This window comes from Callorhinchus milii, unplaced genomic scaffold (genome assembly GCF_018977255.1).
Source record: "Callorhinchus milii isolate IMCB2004 unplaced genomic scaffold, IMCB_Cmil_1.0 Scaffold16, whole genome shotgun sequence".
Classification (NCBI taxonomy): domain Eukaryota; kingdom Metazoa; phylum Chordata; class Chondrichthyes; order Chimaeriformes; family Callorhinchidae; genus Callorhinchus; species Callorhinchus milii.
Window position 1 is genome coordinate 611,520 of NW_024704757.1, and position 17,734 is coordinate 629,253.

The following is a 17,734-nucleotide window of genomic DNA, read 5'->3' on the forward strand; positions in this document are numbered from 1 at the left end:
CTAATAAGATCGAGTCAAGGTAAAGCACACATTTTAGCCCAAACACTGATCGCTCAACATTCACGTAATTTTTTATACAAGAGCCATTTACAAGACAGACCTCAATCTTGATTCATCACGAAAACTGAAACAACATTTGCAGTTGGCTCGATCTCACCATTTTGAATCCCACTAGCATGTTTCAACCACCTAGACGCTTAAATAGCATGCCCGTAAATCCTGTAACTCTATGCATGGCTGATTTTCCTGTGTTTCGTGGTTGGAGGTACTCCAAAACTACATTTGTATTTAAAATGTATCAGATACTGAAAGATCCTGTTAATGTAAATTGTCTGGAAATTACAGTTTGGGATTTGCATGGTATAAATTATTAAAAACAATAGCACTTTTGAATTGGTTTCGATTGAGCTCAGCCTGTGTTGGTTTTCCATTTAAATTAAAATCAGATAAAATGGAGTATTATGCATCATATTTATTGCCAGTGTCACTTGCATCATTGAAACACTCAGTATGCTTACAGGTGCACGGCAACTGCAAAACACAAGTCTATAGGCTGATTAGGAGGGTTCTTTCCTTCAGGCAAATATGATATTGAAATGAAATGGTTTGAATCAATTCAATCCGGCAGATCTGCATTCACTCCATGTGCTCTGGCTCTGAGGTATAGCTTTCAATGTTAGCTGGCTGATTAATTCACTTTTATTGTAACCTGCAGAAAGAGTGGGGTTTGGGGGGGTTTCAGATCATTCTTGAAACAGGCAGTTTGCTCATGGACTATGCTTTATTATTTAGCACTGAATGTACGGAGATTTGAGGATAACAGTTAAAAAAANGTAAATTGAAATGTTGCAGGTGAAGGTATAATATTGACTGAGTTTTGTTAAAATTAGCGTCAGGTCCAGTATTTATATTGGGAACTCACAGAACCAACCCACGTTGCAACTTCTAGTGCTTCACACAAGCTAATGCTCTGACATTAGTGCTGGAAGGGAGGTTAATAAGTTCATAGTACTACTTGAAAGGTCTAATGAGGGCTAAAGGAAGTGTGAGCTGGAACCTTTCACAATCACGGTTTTGAATCCATTTATAAACAATGGTTCGCAAATCCCTTGAGACACTACAATATCAGGACCGAAATTTTGCATCCCACAACTACTTGACTTCAAAACCAACATCGATTTCTCTGCACTTCTTTTACATTGCATTGTTGGAAATTTTACAGGTACTCATGTTTGCCAGGATTGAATGAAAGGAATGATATGAGTTTTGGGCGATCTGGATGAAGCAATGCACTGAAACAGTGCAACTAACTGTCACACTTCCACCAGGATGGAACCTGAACCTCTTCTATTAAATAACTTTGATTTGAACATTTGAAATGGACATGGTGAAAAACATTGTGGTTATCTGAGATTTAATCTGGGATGGGATTCAAAACAAGAAGCCAAGGATTTGGGAGTTGAAAGTGAGGATCTGTCCACCAATGTCAATGAAAAGCCATCATATGGTAAGACTTACTGGTTGGTAGTCTGGCAGCCAGTCGGAGATATTCAGCCTATTTATTTCAATGGCAATCTTTTTCCTATGTCCTGGTTTTGTTACTCCAATTGCTGTTAGATCCTAGAACACAGAGTACCACAAGTTACAATGCAAGATGCTTTGCTGAATGTAAAATTCAGATCGAATTTCCCTTAAGCTTACTTGTCTACATCAGGACACCAAAGGTAATCAGATGCATCTTGTAATCTTGCTGTGCTAAACAGTCCAATTCACAGGTAAAAGGGATGTAACAACTGTGCAGCCATGCCAAAGTGAGTATTCTTAAGGAGAATTAAAAGACTGTCCTACCACCTTGAAATTGCACTTTTAATATGCATTAGCATAATCAGAGTCTTGGGATGTCCTTCCGACGTGAAAGGCGCTATACAAATGTAATCTTGTTGTTGTAGTAGAATAACTTGTGTTTGATACCTTTATTTTATTTATTTTGCTCACACTACTTTGACTAACATTTAAATGTAGGATGTTCCACACAAAAAGGACTCAATCTACCTCTTTGGTTGGTCAACAAAATAAATGTTTATGAATTGAATAGTTCTTGATTTATGCCATAAATCAAGAAATATTAATCAAGAAAAACTGGAAACGCATCATTGTTTTACAACAGACTCACCTAGACTAGTGCCAGGGTTGGACACCACTGTTCCAGACTATCACTGTTCTCAGTTGTATACTTGCAGTTGAGTCCCCAACCTCTGTCTACTTCATCCAAAGATGCAGGAGCAACCAACAGGTGAACATTTTAAATGAGGTAACGTTTGCTGCTGCCTATTATTATCTTATTCAGCTGAACCAATACAGCAATATATAGCAGTGCAGTCTGCTCTAGGGGGAGATGGGGTGTGGGGGTGGAGGAAGGGAGAACAACAACAAGATTCCATTTATAGAGCGCCTTTCATGTCGGGAGGACGTCCCAAGGCGCTGTACAGTTGGGTCAGGACCCAAGCAAGGGGGGAAATGGTCAGGGGGAGGGGAGGGAAGGGAGGGGGCGAGGAGGGGGTAGAGAGTCGAGAGGGGAGCTGAAGGCACAGTCAAAGAAAAAGGTCTTGAGTCCGGCCTTGAAGGAGGAAAGGGAGGAAGCGGCGAAGGCACTGGGGGATAGAGTTCCAGAGCCTCGGGGCTGAGAGGCTGAAGGCCCGGCCACTGATGGTAGGGCGGTTGGGGCAGGGGATGTGGAGCAGACCGGAGCCAGAGGGACGGAGGGTATGCGCAGGTAGGTAGGGGGATAGTAGGTCGGAGAGGTAGGAGGGAGCGAGGCCGTGAATGGCCTTGTAGGTGAGGATGAGGATCTTGAATTCGATCCTCTGGGGGATGGGGAGCCAGTGGAGGCGAGCGAGGGCGAGGGTGGGAGTGATGTGGGCGCGAGGCCTGGTGCGGGGCAGTACAAGAGCTGCAGAGTTCGGAATGACCTGCAGTGTGGAGGGAGGGCCGGGAAGGCCGGCGAGGAGAGAGTTCCCATAGTCCAGCCTTGAGGTGATAAAGGCGTGGACCAGAGTTTCAGCCGCGTGAGGGGTGAGGTAGTGCCGTAGTCTGGCGATATTCCGGAGGTGATGGAAGGCGGTGCCAGTTGTGGCGCGGATATGGGGGAGAAAGGACAGCTCAGGGTCGAACAGAACCCCGAGGTTCCTGATGGCTTTGAGAGGTGGAGAGTGCGGCCTTGGATGCTGATGCTGTCAGCGCCTGAGGTGCGGAGGCGCTGACGTGAGCCAATCAGGAGGGCCTCAGTTTTACGCACGTTGAGCTGAAGAAAGTTGTTTCTTGTCCAGGACTTGATGTCGGACAGACAGCTGTCAGGACATCGGTGGTCGTGGAGTTGAGGGTAGAGGAGGAAAGGTAGAGTTGGGTGTCATCCGCATACATGTGGAAGTTAACCCCATGTCTGCGGATGATGTCACCAAAGAAGATCTTGTAAGAAAAATAGCCACTCTCCTGCTGGTTGGATGATCTAAGAGGTAACTCCATCCCCAGATGAGTTGGCACATACAAGGTCAATAGGAAAAGATCAGAAGGAAAATTGGAGGAGGCAAACTAACATCCAAACAGAAAGTGTAGATTTCAGCCAGAGATGAGCAGCAGGACACTGAATGACCAAAACTCGCTAATGATGTCTGTGGTTTTACATCAGGATTTAGTACATCAAGTTGTTTCACTGCAGTGTTTCACCCTCAGTTTTGTTGACTTACCTCAGGGGTCATACGGCTGATAGTGGGAATGTCATAACCAGCATTGATAAAGTTAGGTGCGTATTGTTGGAGCTGGAACTCACTGAGCCAGTTAAAAACTGTCTCTGGGCTCTGGATAAAGAACGACACAAAAGGGATCGTAAAAAGATTAGAATCCAATGTTAAAAATGCAACCATAAGGCGCATTGTAGCCATAATACATTTCAAGTGATCACGTCCTTTACAAAAATGAAGACAATTCTTTTAAAAAGAATATTACTGAAAATCTGGAGGACAAGTTGTCCACAAGGCTATTTGGGGAGAGGAATGTGGGGGGGGGCGGGCTTGTCAAACACTGGGACAAACATGGATCACTGTAATCTTGATAGTAGCAGCCCCCCCCAAATCTCAGGTATATCCATCACAATGTGCTCAAACCACAATCTGCGAGGGGTTTCCATGACCACTTCCTTCTTGGATCAGATCTGTAGGGATTCTTCTTCAGAATAACTTTTGCTCCGCAATCCAACTGATCCAATTGTGAGTTAGGTAATACAATGGCACATTGCTTTACTGCAGTCGATTGCACACCTGCTGTGCAGAGATGAGCTGCTGCTCTGGTAGTACAATAATCCATTACTTACACCATCAAAATACTGTTGGTATTAACACAATAGTTTACAGCAAGTAACTATATATAATTTCACCAGAGCAATTTCAAATTGTTTGCTGAAAGTATTGTGTGATGCAGGCTTTGTCCTAGATAATTAGATTCCACAAGTCACATTACAAATCCAGTATTTGGTATTGATAGCAAATTCCACAATGACCATCACAACCATCATCCCCATTTCAACTCAGCATCACACTTTCCCAATTATTTCCAAAACATCTCCACCGCTTTTAATGGGACTTTGATGCATCATAGACTATTCTTGCTTTCTTATCACACCAGTCAAATGGGTGTGTTTGGCAGCACGTTATTAAGGTTTACACACATAGGAGGAATGCAGATTGAAACAACTATCTTTACCCCCTTTCCTGCACCCCTCCAGTTAAGTAAAACAACAACTTGCATTTATATATCGCCTCTCACCCTAGCATCCCAGAGCGCTTAATAATTCACCTAATGACAGTAGATTCAAGCTGATAAAATAAAGCTGAAAATTAGGTCAGCATGTTTCATAGCATGAGGCAAAACTCTACTTTGAAATTATCACTCCATTCATTTTCTGCTGCAAAACAACCATTATTCTGGACGTATAAACTGGGTTCACACAGCAATTTTGTTTTTTATCAATGTAGCTTATCTATCCCTTAGTTTTTGGATAGAAACCTGCATTTGGATCTGTTCATTGTTCGGAGTCAGGCCCACTGATCCAGATGGTTAATTAGAATTCATCGTCTATTAAAATGCCAGGCACTGAACGTGAGGACACAGTTATACTAACCCACTACGCAATCAGAACATCTGATGCATAAATTTACTGGGGCTCCAGGGAAGTCAGATACGGATGACATTAGTTCCAAGGGAACATGAATGAATGATCTACTAGCCTTAAACATGCTCACAAGAATCAACAGACAGCTATAGAATTCGCAATATATAGTTATGTAGAGCAGTGGAGAACTCAACTAGCCTGCACGAATGCTGGGTGACTGAACACCACAGACACAGCAACACAAGCTCAAAAATGGAATGTAGCCACTGCACAGTGAGTGATATTCAGTCAGCTATTCAACAGTGGGGCAATGTGGAGGCTGAGCATTGCCCAAAATCAACATATTTGCACTTCCAGCAGAGTGGTTTGCACAAGATACTTCGTCAAGTGTGGAATTAATTGCTGGGACTGGCTGTTGGAGTAGAGATAGTTGGGAGCATTTAAGTGCGAACAACCACATGCAGAAATGGATAAGAAAGGATACATAGAAAGAGCAGGGAAATGGGATAAGGATAGATGATTTCACCGGAAGAGTGAACACTGACTCTAATACAATGCAAGGCGACAGTAGATTTATATTGTTCTATGGGTTGTAACAGAATATTTCATAAATTTCATAAGGAACAGGCTTTACATTACACTGTCTAGCAGATGTATATAAGACCATAAGACGTAGGAGCAGGAGTAGGCCATTTGGCCCCCTCAAACATGCCCTACCATTAAATAAGATCATGGCTGATCTTCTAACCTAATTCCATTTACCCGCACTATCCCCATATCCCTTAATCCCTCTATCCTTTAGACATCTATCAACCTCAGTCTTGAATATGTTCAAGGACTGACTGAGCATCCACAGCCTTCTGGGGTAGAGAATTCCACAAATTCACTACCTTCTGAGTGAAGAAATGTTTCCTCAACTCAGTTCGAAAAGGCTGACCCTTAATCTTGAGGTTATGACCCCTAGTTTTAGATTCTTCAACCAGAGGAAACAGTCTCACGGTATCTACCCTGTCAAGACCCTTAAGAATCTTATAGGTTTCTATAAGATCACCTCTAATTCTTCTATATACTAGAGAATATAGGCCTAGTTTACTGAACCTCTCCTCATCCTCATAAGTCAACCCCCTCATCCCAGGAACCAACCTCGTTAATCTACGCTGCACCCCCTCTAAGGCGAGTATGTCCTTTCTTAAATAAGGAGACCAAAACTGCACACAATATTCTAGGTGCAGTTTCACCAAGGCCTTGTACAACTGCAGCAAGACTGCCCTACTCTTGTAACTAACCCTTTTGCACGATCGCCAACAAGGCATTAGCCTCCTAGTTGCTGCTGTACCTGCAAACTAACTTTTGGTGACTGGTGTACAAGGACACCTAAATCCCTCTGAACACTCACACTACCCAGTCTCTCCCCCTCTAGAAAATAATCCGCTCTTCTATTTTTACTACCTAGGTGAATAACTTCACACTTCCTCACGGTATACTTCATCTGCCACCTTCTTGCCCACCCACCCAGCCTGCCTATTTCCCTTTGCAGGAGGGAAATGCATATCAAATGCAAGGATTATTGTTATTATATGATTCTTACACACACTCCTTCATATCACACACTCATATGCACCTTTGAACAAAGGGCAGCAAACATTTTTTCATCAATGCAACACCTTGTAACTAACTTATCTTGTATGACAAATGTTACGATGATATGAATCAATTAAAATTCAGAAGGCGTAAAGGACACAGCTTGCAAAGTGACAAACTAATACTCCAGTGTAACACAATGACAGATGAAGAGAATCAGGCAATAGTGTTAAATGTTCTGCCCATTTATTCAGAAACAGGCAGAATTTCACAGCACATTTCTGGGATTCTAAGGCTTGCTCATTTCTGATGCTAATGGAGATGTTTACAGCAGCACAGATTTACCAGTCAATTAGTCTCAAGCTATTGTTTTGTCTTGATGTTCAACAATCGTCATGGAAATGATTTTCAAAAATGAATTTCATTAACTTTACCAGCTCCCTGTTCAATTCTGAACTCCTCGAGTGACACAATTGTGTGGAGAGACTTTGAGGCTCCAATATGATTGATATTAATCCCTGTATCTGATATAGCATCTGTGCGTCGAAACATCTCAGAACACTGAGAACAGTAATCTACACTAATAAAGACGGTGTGTCAGTCCGTCTGTCTATCCTGTATCAATCACCCGATTGACATAGAGACATGATTTATACTTCATCGGAAATGTCTTGCATCTGGCAGTGTCATGGGCATATTTTTAGGGGGATTTCTTATAGTTTATGAGCTATATTAAAAATTAAGCCCCAAAATATGAGGTATGCATCATATTTATGTATGTAGTGACAGAGAAAAGGACACACCGTTCAGAGAGATACATCTATATTCTGCAGCAAATGTATGGCACTTTTTTCTGGTTGTCATGGAAGCTAGAGTCCTTCTGTGTGGGACAGACAGAGAGAGACTGAGATAGTGAGAGTGATTGAGAGACAGACAGAGATTGAGAGAGAAACAGAGAGAGACAGAATGAGACTGGGAGAGAAAGACAGAGAGAGAGATTGTGAGCAAGAATATAATAATAATAATCCTTGCATTTTGATATAATGCTTTTCACATCTTCTCGACCTCTCAAAGCGCTTCACAGAATACACTGTAAAGTGAATTGACTGTATATTTGTGGGCGAAACTAGGCAGCCAATTGTGCAAAGCAGTGTCCCACAAACAGTCATGGATTGAAGTGACCAATTTATTATTGTTTTTTTCTTGAGGGATTATTATCAGGCGTGTGGAGTAAGGAAACTTGCCCAAGGTTTCGTCCTGCCGCGAATCAAACCCAGGTCTCTCGCTTGCGAGGCGAGTGCTCTAACCACTGAGCTACAGGACTCCACATTTCTCCACTTTATAATATATTGTGAAGTGTAGTGACTGTGTGTTTTGTGGGAGTGACAGAGAAAGACTGAAAGAGAGAAACTGAGAGAGAGACTGAGATAGTGAGAGACAGAGACTAAAAGAGAGAGAGACTGAGAGAGAGGAGCCTGGGAGAGAGACAGAGAGAGAGAGAGAGAGGCTAAGAGAGATTGAGAGAGAGAGAGACACAGAAACAGAGACAGTGGGAGGACTCCTTTTATATATTTTCCCTCACAGAGTCCTCCCGCAGGAGTCCTCCCAGATGAGTATAAAGACGAAATGTCTGTCTGTGTGTCTGTACGTGTGTTAATCTACATTCCATATTGGATCCTTTGGTTGCAAGTGAAGCTGCAACGGGTACAGCTAGTTACTGATAAGTGCAGTGACTGTATTTGGTGCTCCAAGTGGTAGTCAATTTTCGGACAATACTGGCCCACACACAGCCTGGAGGTTAATGACCAATTTATCTGTTCCATTTTGGTTGAAATGAAATGAATGAGCTGAATTTTATCTGATATTGGTGGTGGGGGAGGGGTTTTGTAGCCACTGGAAAAAAGGTATTAATTTGGTGCAGACTTACCTGGACTGGTGCGGGTATTCGAGGGGTCACTTCTTGACATCCCAAAAGTGGTCCACAGGCCACTGCATCAGTGTCATGTAACCAGGGACGTCTTTCCGATGTGAAAGGCGCTATATAAATGCAATTTGTTGTGTTGTCAATACGCGGCTTAGCGAAGCCCCAAAACAGTCCAAATAAGAGTATAATAATAATAATCCTTGCATTTGATATACTGCCTTATCATGTCTTCTCGACGTCTCAAAGCGCTTCACAGAATATACTGTAAAGTGAATTGACTGTATATTTGTGGGCGAAACGCGGCAGCCAATTGCACACAGCAGTGTCCCACAAACAGCCGTGGATTGAAGTAACCAGTTTATCTTTCTTGAGAGATTATTATCAGGTGTGTGGAGTAAGGAAACTTGCCCAACATTTCGCCCTTCCGGGAATGGATCCCAGGTCTCTCACTTGCGAGATGAGTGATCTAACCACTGAGCTACAGGACTCCACAATAAATTGCTTGTTTCCGGTAACTAATGAGCCGTGATACCTTCAGCACATCCATAAATGATTAAAGATTCAATAAGGAAAAATGTATGTGGTTACCACTGTTCTATCCCAATAGTTCCCTTGGTAATGCTCTTAGAACTCAGCATTGAAGCCAAAGCATTCTTAAATAAAATCACATACAGAAAGGAAGTTAAGGTTATGTCTATGCAACAGCTCATGCCCCATAACATAACAGGACACAACGTATTAAAAAAGGATGTATTATCACATCAACATTATAATTGTCACAGTGGGTATGTCAACAACCAGTGGCCTTTCACCAACCTACTCTCTATCTGCACCAATAAAGAATGCAGTCATAAGGTGGTGTGCAAAGCAAATACAGAATGCTCTGCAAGCTTATCTTTATATGATCATGATCATAACAAGTCCTTAAACTGTTCCGTGCCAGACAAATCTATTGTATGTTCCATCATGCTGCAGAACACTGCCTTCAATACTATGCTAAGCACCATCAAGCCTGAGCACATTCCAGCTAGAAGCTGCCTGCTTGACACCTGAGCATGATTGTACTTTAAAACACACTGACCTTTGAAAACAATGTAATGATGCTTTGAGAGGGAGGATAATAAGATAGCATCAGCTTGCTGCCATTTGTCAAGCTGTATCTTCTCTGTGACTGGTGTGGGTGATCACAGAGATCAAATTGTTCTGAAATTGCTTTAGTCTGACACAGACAAAGTAAAATTCATTACCCACAAGGCAGGAATTCCTAATATTCAAGAATGTACATTTACAAATCAGGCATTTTGTGTTTTTTTTCTCTTAATAATCCGAGATGAATAAAATATTCAAAAGAAACTAGCAAGGTGAGGAAGGTTAGTACTGGGGAATATGTCCTCTTCTCATCCCAATGCCAGCATTGAGCAGTTGCAGGTTAGCAATAGCAGTCAGATCAAGACTAAAGCTTCTATGCTGCTCCACGCGTTTGTTCAGTCTCAGCTTGGGACAGCAACCTGCAGCATTAATGTGACATTTTTCATTTCCCTCAGGCACTCGGCCTTTTAAACCTCTCCATATAAGCCTCACATTAACGATGACCACTATAGCTGTCAGAGAGAGGAGACTTTAATCCAAATGGATCAAGAGCTAACACCCACAGAACAATGTCAAGGATCATAACAATAGATAGGATGAAGTAAATCAGGAACCAATAATAAAATGATGCCAATCTTGGATTTTAAAAGGTTTCAGATTGTAAGAGAAGACTGAGGGAGAGTGAGGAGTGTGCTACAGCTTTGAGAATTTGCAAAGGAATGAGTTGGACAAGAAACAGTGCAATTAGTTTTCATATCAACAGAGAGTTGATGAAGAACATAAGAAATTATGAACAGAAGACCATTCAGTCCCTTAAGGCAGCTCCACGACTCACAAATACAAACCTCCTCTAATCCCATCTCCCCACCATATCCCTTAAAGTTTTACTCCTTAGGGGTATTTATCAGTCTCTTTTAAAACCCTCAACTGAATTCTGATCTCTGTATTTCTGTGTTCCATTACCGTCTGCGAGGAAAAGGTTTTCCTTATCTCAGGCCAAGCCTAGTTTGCACTTGTTTTATCTGAAGGATAGTACTTCTGACATCACAGTGTTCCCTCAGCCTCTACTAGAATGTCAACCTAGACTGCGAAAATATCCCCTGCCTAAATATGTCGTGGAGAAGGTGCTGCTTCTGAGGTTGTTCTCAGTTGAGATGATTTTCAAGGGAAGCCTCTAATGAAATGTGGCTTTGACACCACGTGAGGACAGCTTTGCACTGGGACATAACACCTTCCATGGCTAAATAATATAAGAACTTGCAGTTATATAGCAACCCACACACAGGGTAGCTAGTATCCCAGAGTGCTTAAAAATATTTCTTGTCAATATAGAAATATATTTATCAATATAATGTCTGCGCTCATACATGAAAGAGAGGGGGTGAATTTATTGGCAAAAATAAAGCTGGTAAAATCAGTTGATCCTTAGAACTTAAGCCCTTTAAACAATAAATGGCTGGATTTGAATGTGATTGCCCTTGGTCAGATAAACCTTTATTTTTCTGGGGACTATGAGAGAAACCATCTGCTCCTATGTGACATTTTGAAGAAGCGAATATGAAAGGCTATTGAATAAGGCAGGAGCAACAGGAAAACAACACCCAGAGCTTGAAATGCCACAGGCAGTATAAGTCAGTGGCAGGACAGAGAAGGAAATGTGGTCTGTGTCACAAATTTAATTAACTGCATTCGCTTGACATTCTGCAAGTGCTATCCAGCATGGAACCCACTCTTAGGCAGGTGCTCGCTACAAAGAGCATTCAGCAGGGAAAGGGTTAACAGACATCGCCCAAAACTCCAGAATGGGGGCAGATGGTTTCTGATGAAGAGATCCCGTGTGAAATATTTACCCACTGTTCTCTTTAAGATGACAATTGGCACGCTGGTCATATGTAGTGTTTTCAGTTTAGCTCTTTGATTTTGAGAAACGACATCAGTCTCACACATGATATAAACTGAGCTAATGGAAGATCTTGGCTATCAATCTATCAAACCTAATGTTAGCATAGCCTGAAAAGATTCTGTTTCTATAGAAGCCTTGGCTGAGCTGCTCGCACTCTCACCTCTGTGTCAGAAGGTTGCGAGTTGAAGCCCGAGACTTTGAGCTCCCCGTCTAGGCTGATACTCCCAATACAGTCCTGGGGGAGTGCTGCATTGTCTGAAGTGCTGTCTTTCAGATAAGACATTAAACTGAGTTCTGCCAATTCAAGTGGATGTTAAAGATCCCACAGGACTACTCAAAAAGAGAAGGGATTTCTCTTGTTGTTTGGTAATCCAATCCAGTCATCAGTTACTCTGTGTATAAGTGTAATGGGCAATAACCTACCCTTGGAGTTTTAACATAGCACACAGCAAGGAGAAAAGCGAAGCAAGCCTGTCTGACTGTTGCTCTTTATTGTTGGAGATTTATGAGACCTGCAATCCTGGTCACAAGGTACCTTACCTTCACGTCCAATGGTGTATCAGGCTTCTTCAGTTGCTGCTCGCTATATGGTTGGTCCACGAAGGGGGAGCTGGATGCACTCTGTGACCGGGAAGATCCTGTTATAACCGGGAACCAAAGGAGAGCAGCAAGGTTAGTAGTGTCACAAACACAAACACACACACACACACTGCAGTGATGGAAACACGCACGGTAACTTTAGTCAGATGAATCCCGTCCCCAAATTCTGCTTACTTTTGGCTAATGATTGTAATCCTATTCTTCTATCTATGAATATTTTCTCCAAGTTTTCTGCATCGCACAACCCCTACTCCACGCTAAAGTGAAGTTGCAAACAATACTGCTTTTCAAGGCTTCTGACCTTGTGTTTGGGGTGCGTGCACACAGCTTTTTTTGGAGAAGGTCTGTATTTCCTCTCACCCCTCTCTTCAATGTTTTCCCCTTCCTCTTTTGTAGCCATTGGGTATGATCCCATTTGCCCTCCAGAACTCTGCTCATGAGAAAGATATCTGATATCTGCCAGGTTTCCGACTCACTGTCTAGTAGATCCTCTCCTCCTGGTGCAAAGCACATACATGTGGACATGAGGTCCTTTCAGTTTTCTCTAATGCTACCTCATCAGGTAAAGGTAGGTTTGAGCACAGTTGACAGTTGTGATGACCATGCATGGCTGAATAGTGTGTTGTCACTGTATCTGGGCTCACACACGGCCAGTGATTACTTGGGGAGCGGGTTCAAAGGAGACTGTACACCAGCATAAATCAGCACCTTCAGAAGAGTAAGGGAGAGAGTTGGACGGGAAAGAAAACAAGATGATTCAGAAATTAGCTGCATCGTTGACTGGCCCCTTTAAGATTGGAGCCGCATTTCAAGAGGAAAATTAAAGCCAAAATAAATATTTTAGTTGAATCTAAAAATAGCACAAATGTGCCCTTAAATGTGACCCAACATGGTGTAAACACAAAGCTCAGACAATGTCCGTTCACTAGCTCACCTAGTCAAGCCGCAGCCCCCCGGTCACATCCCTGCTGTGCGACTTGTGGATAATCGGTTTGTGTGTAACTAATCGGTCTATTCGCAGAGACAGCAGAAACAATCTATTTATAATTGTAAACACAGTTCCTACTGTGGCCCTCTGGGTTCAGAACAGGCATGAAGCACGCTGTAGGCTGATCTGGGAACACCTGACGTCAGTGCTATTCTACTCCATGGGGAGCCCATTGATTGAGGTCAGTAGTCAGCAGCCTCTGCACTTCCCCGGCTTCAGAACCCATGTTGCCTGAGCTCATTTTAGAACAGTCTTTTGACGCTCGTCTCTCAAGTATTAACAAAGAGAATCGCTTGTGTTTTCTCTTTCACTCAGCACATTTTTCACCTCCAGCTTTCACCCCTCCTCATCTCTTGAAATGCTTGTATCCGCTGAGATCTTGTGAAATTTTAGCAATAAGATGAAATCTTAATGAGAAGAAATCTTATCCTCAGCCAACAGAGGAGGAAGAATTGGGGTGGGTGGGATGAGAGGGGTGTCACTGGACAGTGATCAGGTGAGTGACCCTGGCTGATTTAACCCTCTCTTACCCAGGTACATGAGGTTTATTGCAGCACTAGATTAAGATTAGTAGTGCCTTTACTAACTAGGCCATTGGATGAGCAATGCAAGTATGTATGCCCTACCCTGTCCTTTCAGATATTTCGCCCACAAAATACACAATGAATCCACTTAACAGTATTTAAAAGGAAAACTTTGCAAGGCTATGCGGTAAGAGCGGGGTAATGGGACTAGTTGGTAGCTCTTTCAAAGAATTAGTAGAGACATGATGGGCCAATAGCCTCCTTCTGTACTGTAAAATTCTATGATTCTATGACAGTGATGCTAGGAGTCTTGATTCAACAAATATTCAAACAGGGAAGCTCTTCCCCATCATTCAGCACCATCTGCCAAACAGACAGCTGGACATATAAACATTGCACCAAGGCAACCAACCATCTGTCACCAGCGTATTGAATTGTTTCAGATTTTATGGCGTCTTCTTCATTTTCCTCAGCGTATTTCCTCTCACCCACCCCGACCCCTGAGCTTAGAGGACATCTCCACCTCTCCTTCCTTCTCACAGAATCTCCTTGCCTGTCCATTGTAATTTTGGTTCCTCAGTCCTCTGGCATCATGTAACTTGATTTTGGCGAGCTGGGTATCTGACAAACATGGAAATCCATCACCATTCAAAAGAGTTTCCCTACATTAATAAAATGACCTTGGTTCTCTGGATATTTCCAGGGTTTGATGGCAGTAATGCTGAGAAGGAGGCAGGAATAAGCAAGATTTGGGTTTCATGTGCACTCACACAGAATGAAAAGCCCTGGCACCTTAACTCCTTCAGTACCTGAACGAGCTAGAGGAGGCTATTATAAAGAGGACCCTTTTCGCTCAGCCAGCTCTTCACTAGACTACATTTACAACATATCAAGGCACTGAAACATTTCCACTAAAAATCATACACTAAAAATCAAAGCGACATTTGTAAAAGATTTGTTTGTTCCAGGTCAGTAAGCTAAGGCAGCATTTTATCGTGTAACCATGAAAACTTTACTTACTCTAGAGCAGAACTAATCACATTCATGCATTTTTTTCATGAAACCCTCATTCCTTTTATAATAAAACAATGGATTATTTTTAATCTTTTCTGAACTTTCCCATTGGAGTTCACCGCTGAGCCTGTCTTCACTTCAGTAATTGTTGCTGTGCTAGATAATAATAGTAATACTTATGCTTTGTATCACCCCTATGATACTAAAACATCTCAAAATGCTTCACAGGTAACTATTGTCAAGTATGGAGACTGTGTATTTGCAGACTAAAACACGGCAGCCAATTTACACTCAGCAAAGTCCACACACTGCCGTGAAATGAATGACCAATTTATCTGGAAGACTGTTGGCTAGGACCTCAGGATAAAACCACTTAAGTAGCATGACGGAGAGTTTTGATGAATCTGCTCTGCACCACCTCCAAGGCCAATAATCCACTCTCCCTTTGAGATTGTTTAGTCCACTCTCTTCCCATTCCACCTTCCATCCAAACTATGGTTCTCTTCAGGTGTTGGCCACCCAGTTCCCTTCTAGGGTAGGCAAAATCAGTGAGAGAGACAAAAACAAGATCTCCAGACCAATTCTGGGTCAAAAATATGTCTCTGAGAAATTCCTCCCCAACTCCTGAAGAAAGACAAGTGAGCTCTAAGAGAGGCCAAGCAATCACCACCTCAACAGCCTGTCTGTTCAACCTCCACACCTGTCTCTGCCCTCCACCACTCCTGATCCTAACACCCAGCTCGGGTCAAAAAAAACCCTGACTGTCCAGCGCCTTATAATGTCTTTCCAACATAAACAACAACAACAAAATTACATGTGTATAGCGCCTTTCACGTCCCAAAGCTCTTGGGACGTCCCAAGGTGCTGGACAGACCCGAGTTGAGGGTTGGGGTGAGGGAGGGTGGAGGGGGAAGCAGCGAGATCAAAAGCACGGTCGAAGAGGAGGGTCTTGAAAGTGGCGAGGGAGGGGACGAGACGGAGGACTGCAGGATGGGTGCAGAGTGGCGGAAGGCCCACTGGCCGATAGTGGAGTGAGCGAGGTGGGGACCGTGAAGCAGGCTGGAGCCCACTGAGCGGAAGGAGCGAACAGGGTGATAGAGGGTTAGGAGATCAGAGAGGTGGGGGGAGCAAGGCCTGGAGGGCTTTGAAGATGAGGACCAGGATGTTGAACTTTATCCTCTGTGTGATGGGAAGCCGGTGGAGTTGGGCGAGGATGGGGGTGAGAGGGTCACGGAGCCTGGTGAGGGAGAGGACACGGGCTGCAGAGTTCTGGATGATCTGCAGCCTGTGGAGGGAGGAGTTGGGAAGGTCGATAAGCAGGAAGTTTGCCTCGATGTAATAAAGGGCGCTATACAAGTGTAACTTGTCGTTGTTGTGTTGTTGTTGCCACTGCTGGCACTATCAGTGTGACACGCAGAAGCTCCCTGTGTGGCTCGCTACAGGATTACAATGCCAAGCTCTGGCTACTGTTAGAACAGGTACAGAACAGCACACAGTACCAGGCAAGCCTGGATCAGTGCTTTCCACACTGTGCTGTGCCTCTCAGTAAGAATGCACAACTTCTCTATTGATAATACAATTCCTATTACATTCTTGATAACTAAATCTTTACGTTAATTAAGATTTCTAGGCCAAATTGCCTTTCTTTCTCGCAGTACAATTCCCACAAGTGATTAATGCAGTTTCTTTTAAAGCTGTTCCTCAAGATGTCATTGTCTCTGTCAGAAATATCCAAATAATACTGCGGTGCATCTCTAGCTTAAGCAAACACTGATGGAATTGCTCTTGGCCTTCAGTTAACACCTGAGCCCGTCCCATCAATACCTACTTACCCCTGTGTCTCAGGCTCCTGTTCTAAACGGATCCAGTGACCAAATGTGCCCTGCAAAATCTGAGGCAAACCCACAGGGTACTCTGCCGTCCTTTTCATGTGGGTCTGCAGCCTCACCAAAGCCACCAAAAACAGGAGGTTGTTTGTGTACGTTATCACAAGGCTCGGGCTCGACACAGTAATACAAATCATACCTGCAGGCTGGTCTGATTTGGCAATCCCCTCGCATCCTGCTGTCTCAGCCGCAGAAACCTTCTGGGTCAGGACTGTCTGCAGTAGCTGTAATAGCAAGAAGGGAGGAAAGGAAATCGTTATAGAACCGGAGGTCTTGTTTTGGGCGATTTTAACTAGATGAAGTAATGATGAAATCTTAATTAGACCATTCACAGGATACGTCGGCACAGTGTTGATAGAAGTTTCCATTGGAAACGAGTTGCTGGGTAAATAGCTTTGTAAGCAGACTGGTGATGCATTGCCTTGTCTTGTAATGTGTGCTCTACAGCACATCAGAAATTCCATTTTGAAAGATCGTTTCGTCTTAAAATGGAAAATTGCACAGGGATGTCCTCCTGACGTGAAAGGCACTATACAAATGTAATTTCTTGTTGTTGTTGATTGTGGAGAATTTGTAAATTCAGCTGGTTTCTAGAAGCTGGTTTCTTCATAAGAAATATGGAAAACAGGTCCAAATTAAGATGAAATTGAAAATGTTTCCACTATAAATAATCCTTGCATTTGATATAGCGCCTAAGGACCTCAGTTTAACATCTTTTCTGAAGGACTGCACCTCCGACAATGCATCACACCCTCAGCACAACATTGGAACATCAGCCTAGACCTTTGAGCTTCGAACTCATAGTCTAGGCCTGTGGTCTCTAACCGGTTGATCGCTGCTATGTAACGCAGTCAAGCATGATCAAAAAGACAAGAGGAAGGAGTGATAGAACTGTGCAAATATTTAGCCAAGTTGAAAAGTTGAAATGCACAAAGTATTTCATGCATCTGGAAATAAAAATATAAACTATTTTTGTTTAAACCAGTAAATATTGCTCTTTATTTTTATTGAGCATGTTTGATACACCACCTTGCGACAATCAACTGGTTGGAGACCCCAGG

General features: G+C 43.0%; 1 protein-coding gene across 1 annotated transcript in view; it reads right to left on the reverse strand.

Moving 5' to 3' along the window:
- The window catches only part of caskin1 (CASK interacting protein 1), a 292,667-nt gene that overhangs the window by 13,489 nt on the left and 261,444 nt on the right, over window positions 1-17,734 (reverse strand). Inside the window, exons 14-17 of the mRNA XM_042341142.1 lie at window positions 16,813-16,897; window positions 12,202-12,299; window positions 3,744-3,854; window positions 1,519-1,620 (exon numbers count right to left, since the gene is read on the reverse strand). Of these exons, the coding sequence (XP_042197076.1) occupies window positions 1,519-1,620; window positions 3,744-3,854; window positions 12,202-12,299; window positions 16,813-16,897 (396 nt within the window). The remainder of the gene's footprint in view (window positions 1-1,518; window positions 1,621-3,743; window positions 3,855-12,201; window positions 12,300-16,812; window positions 16,898-17,734) is intronic.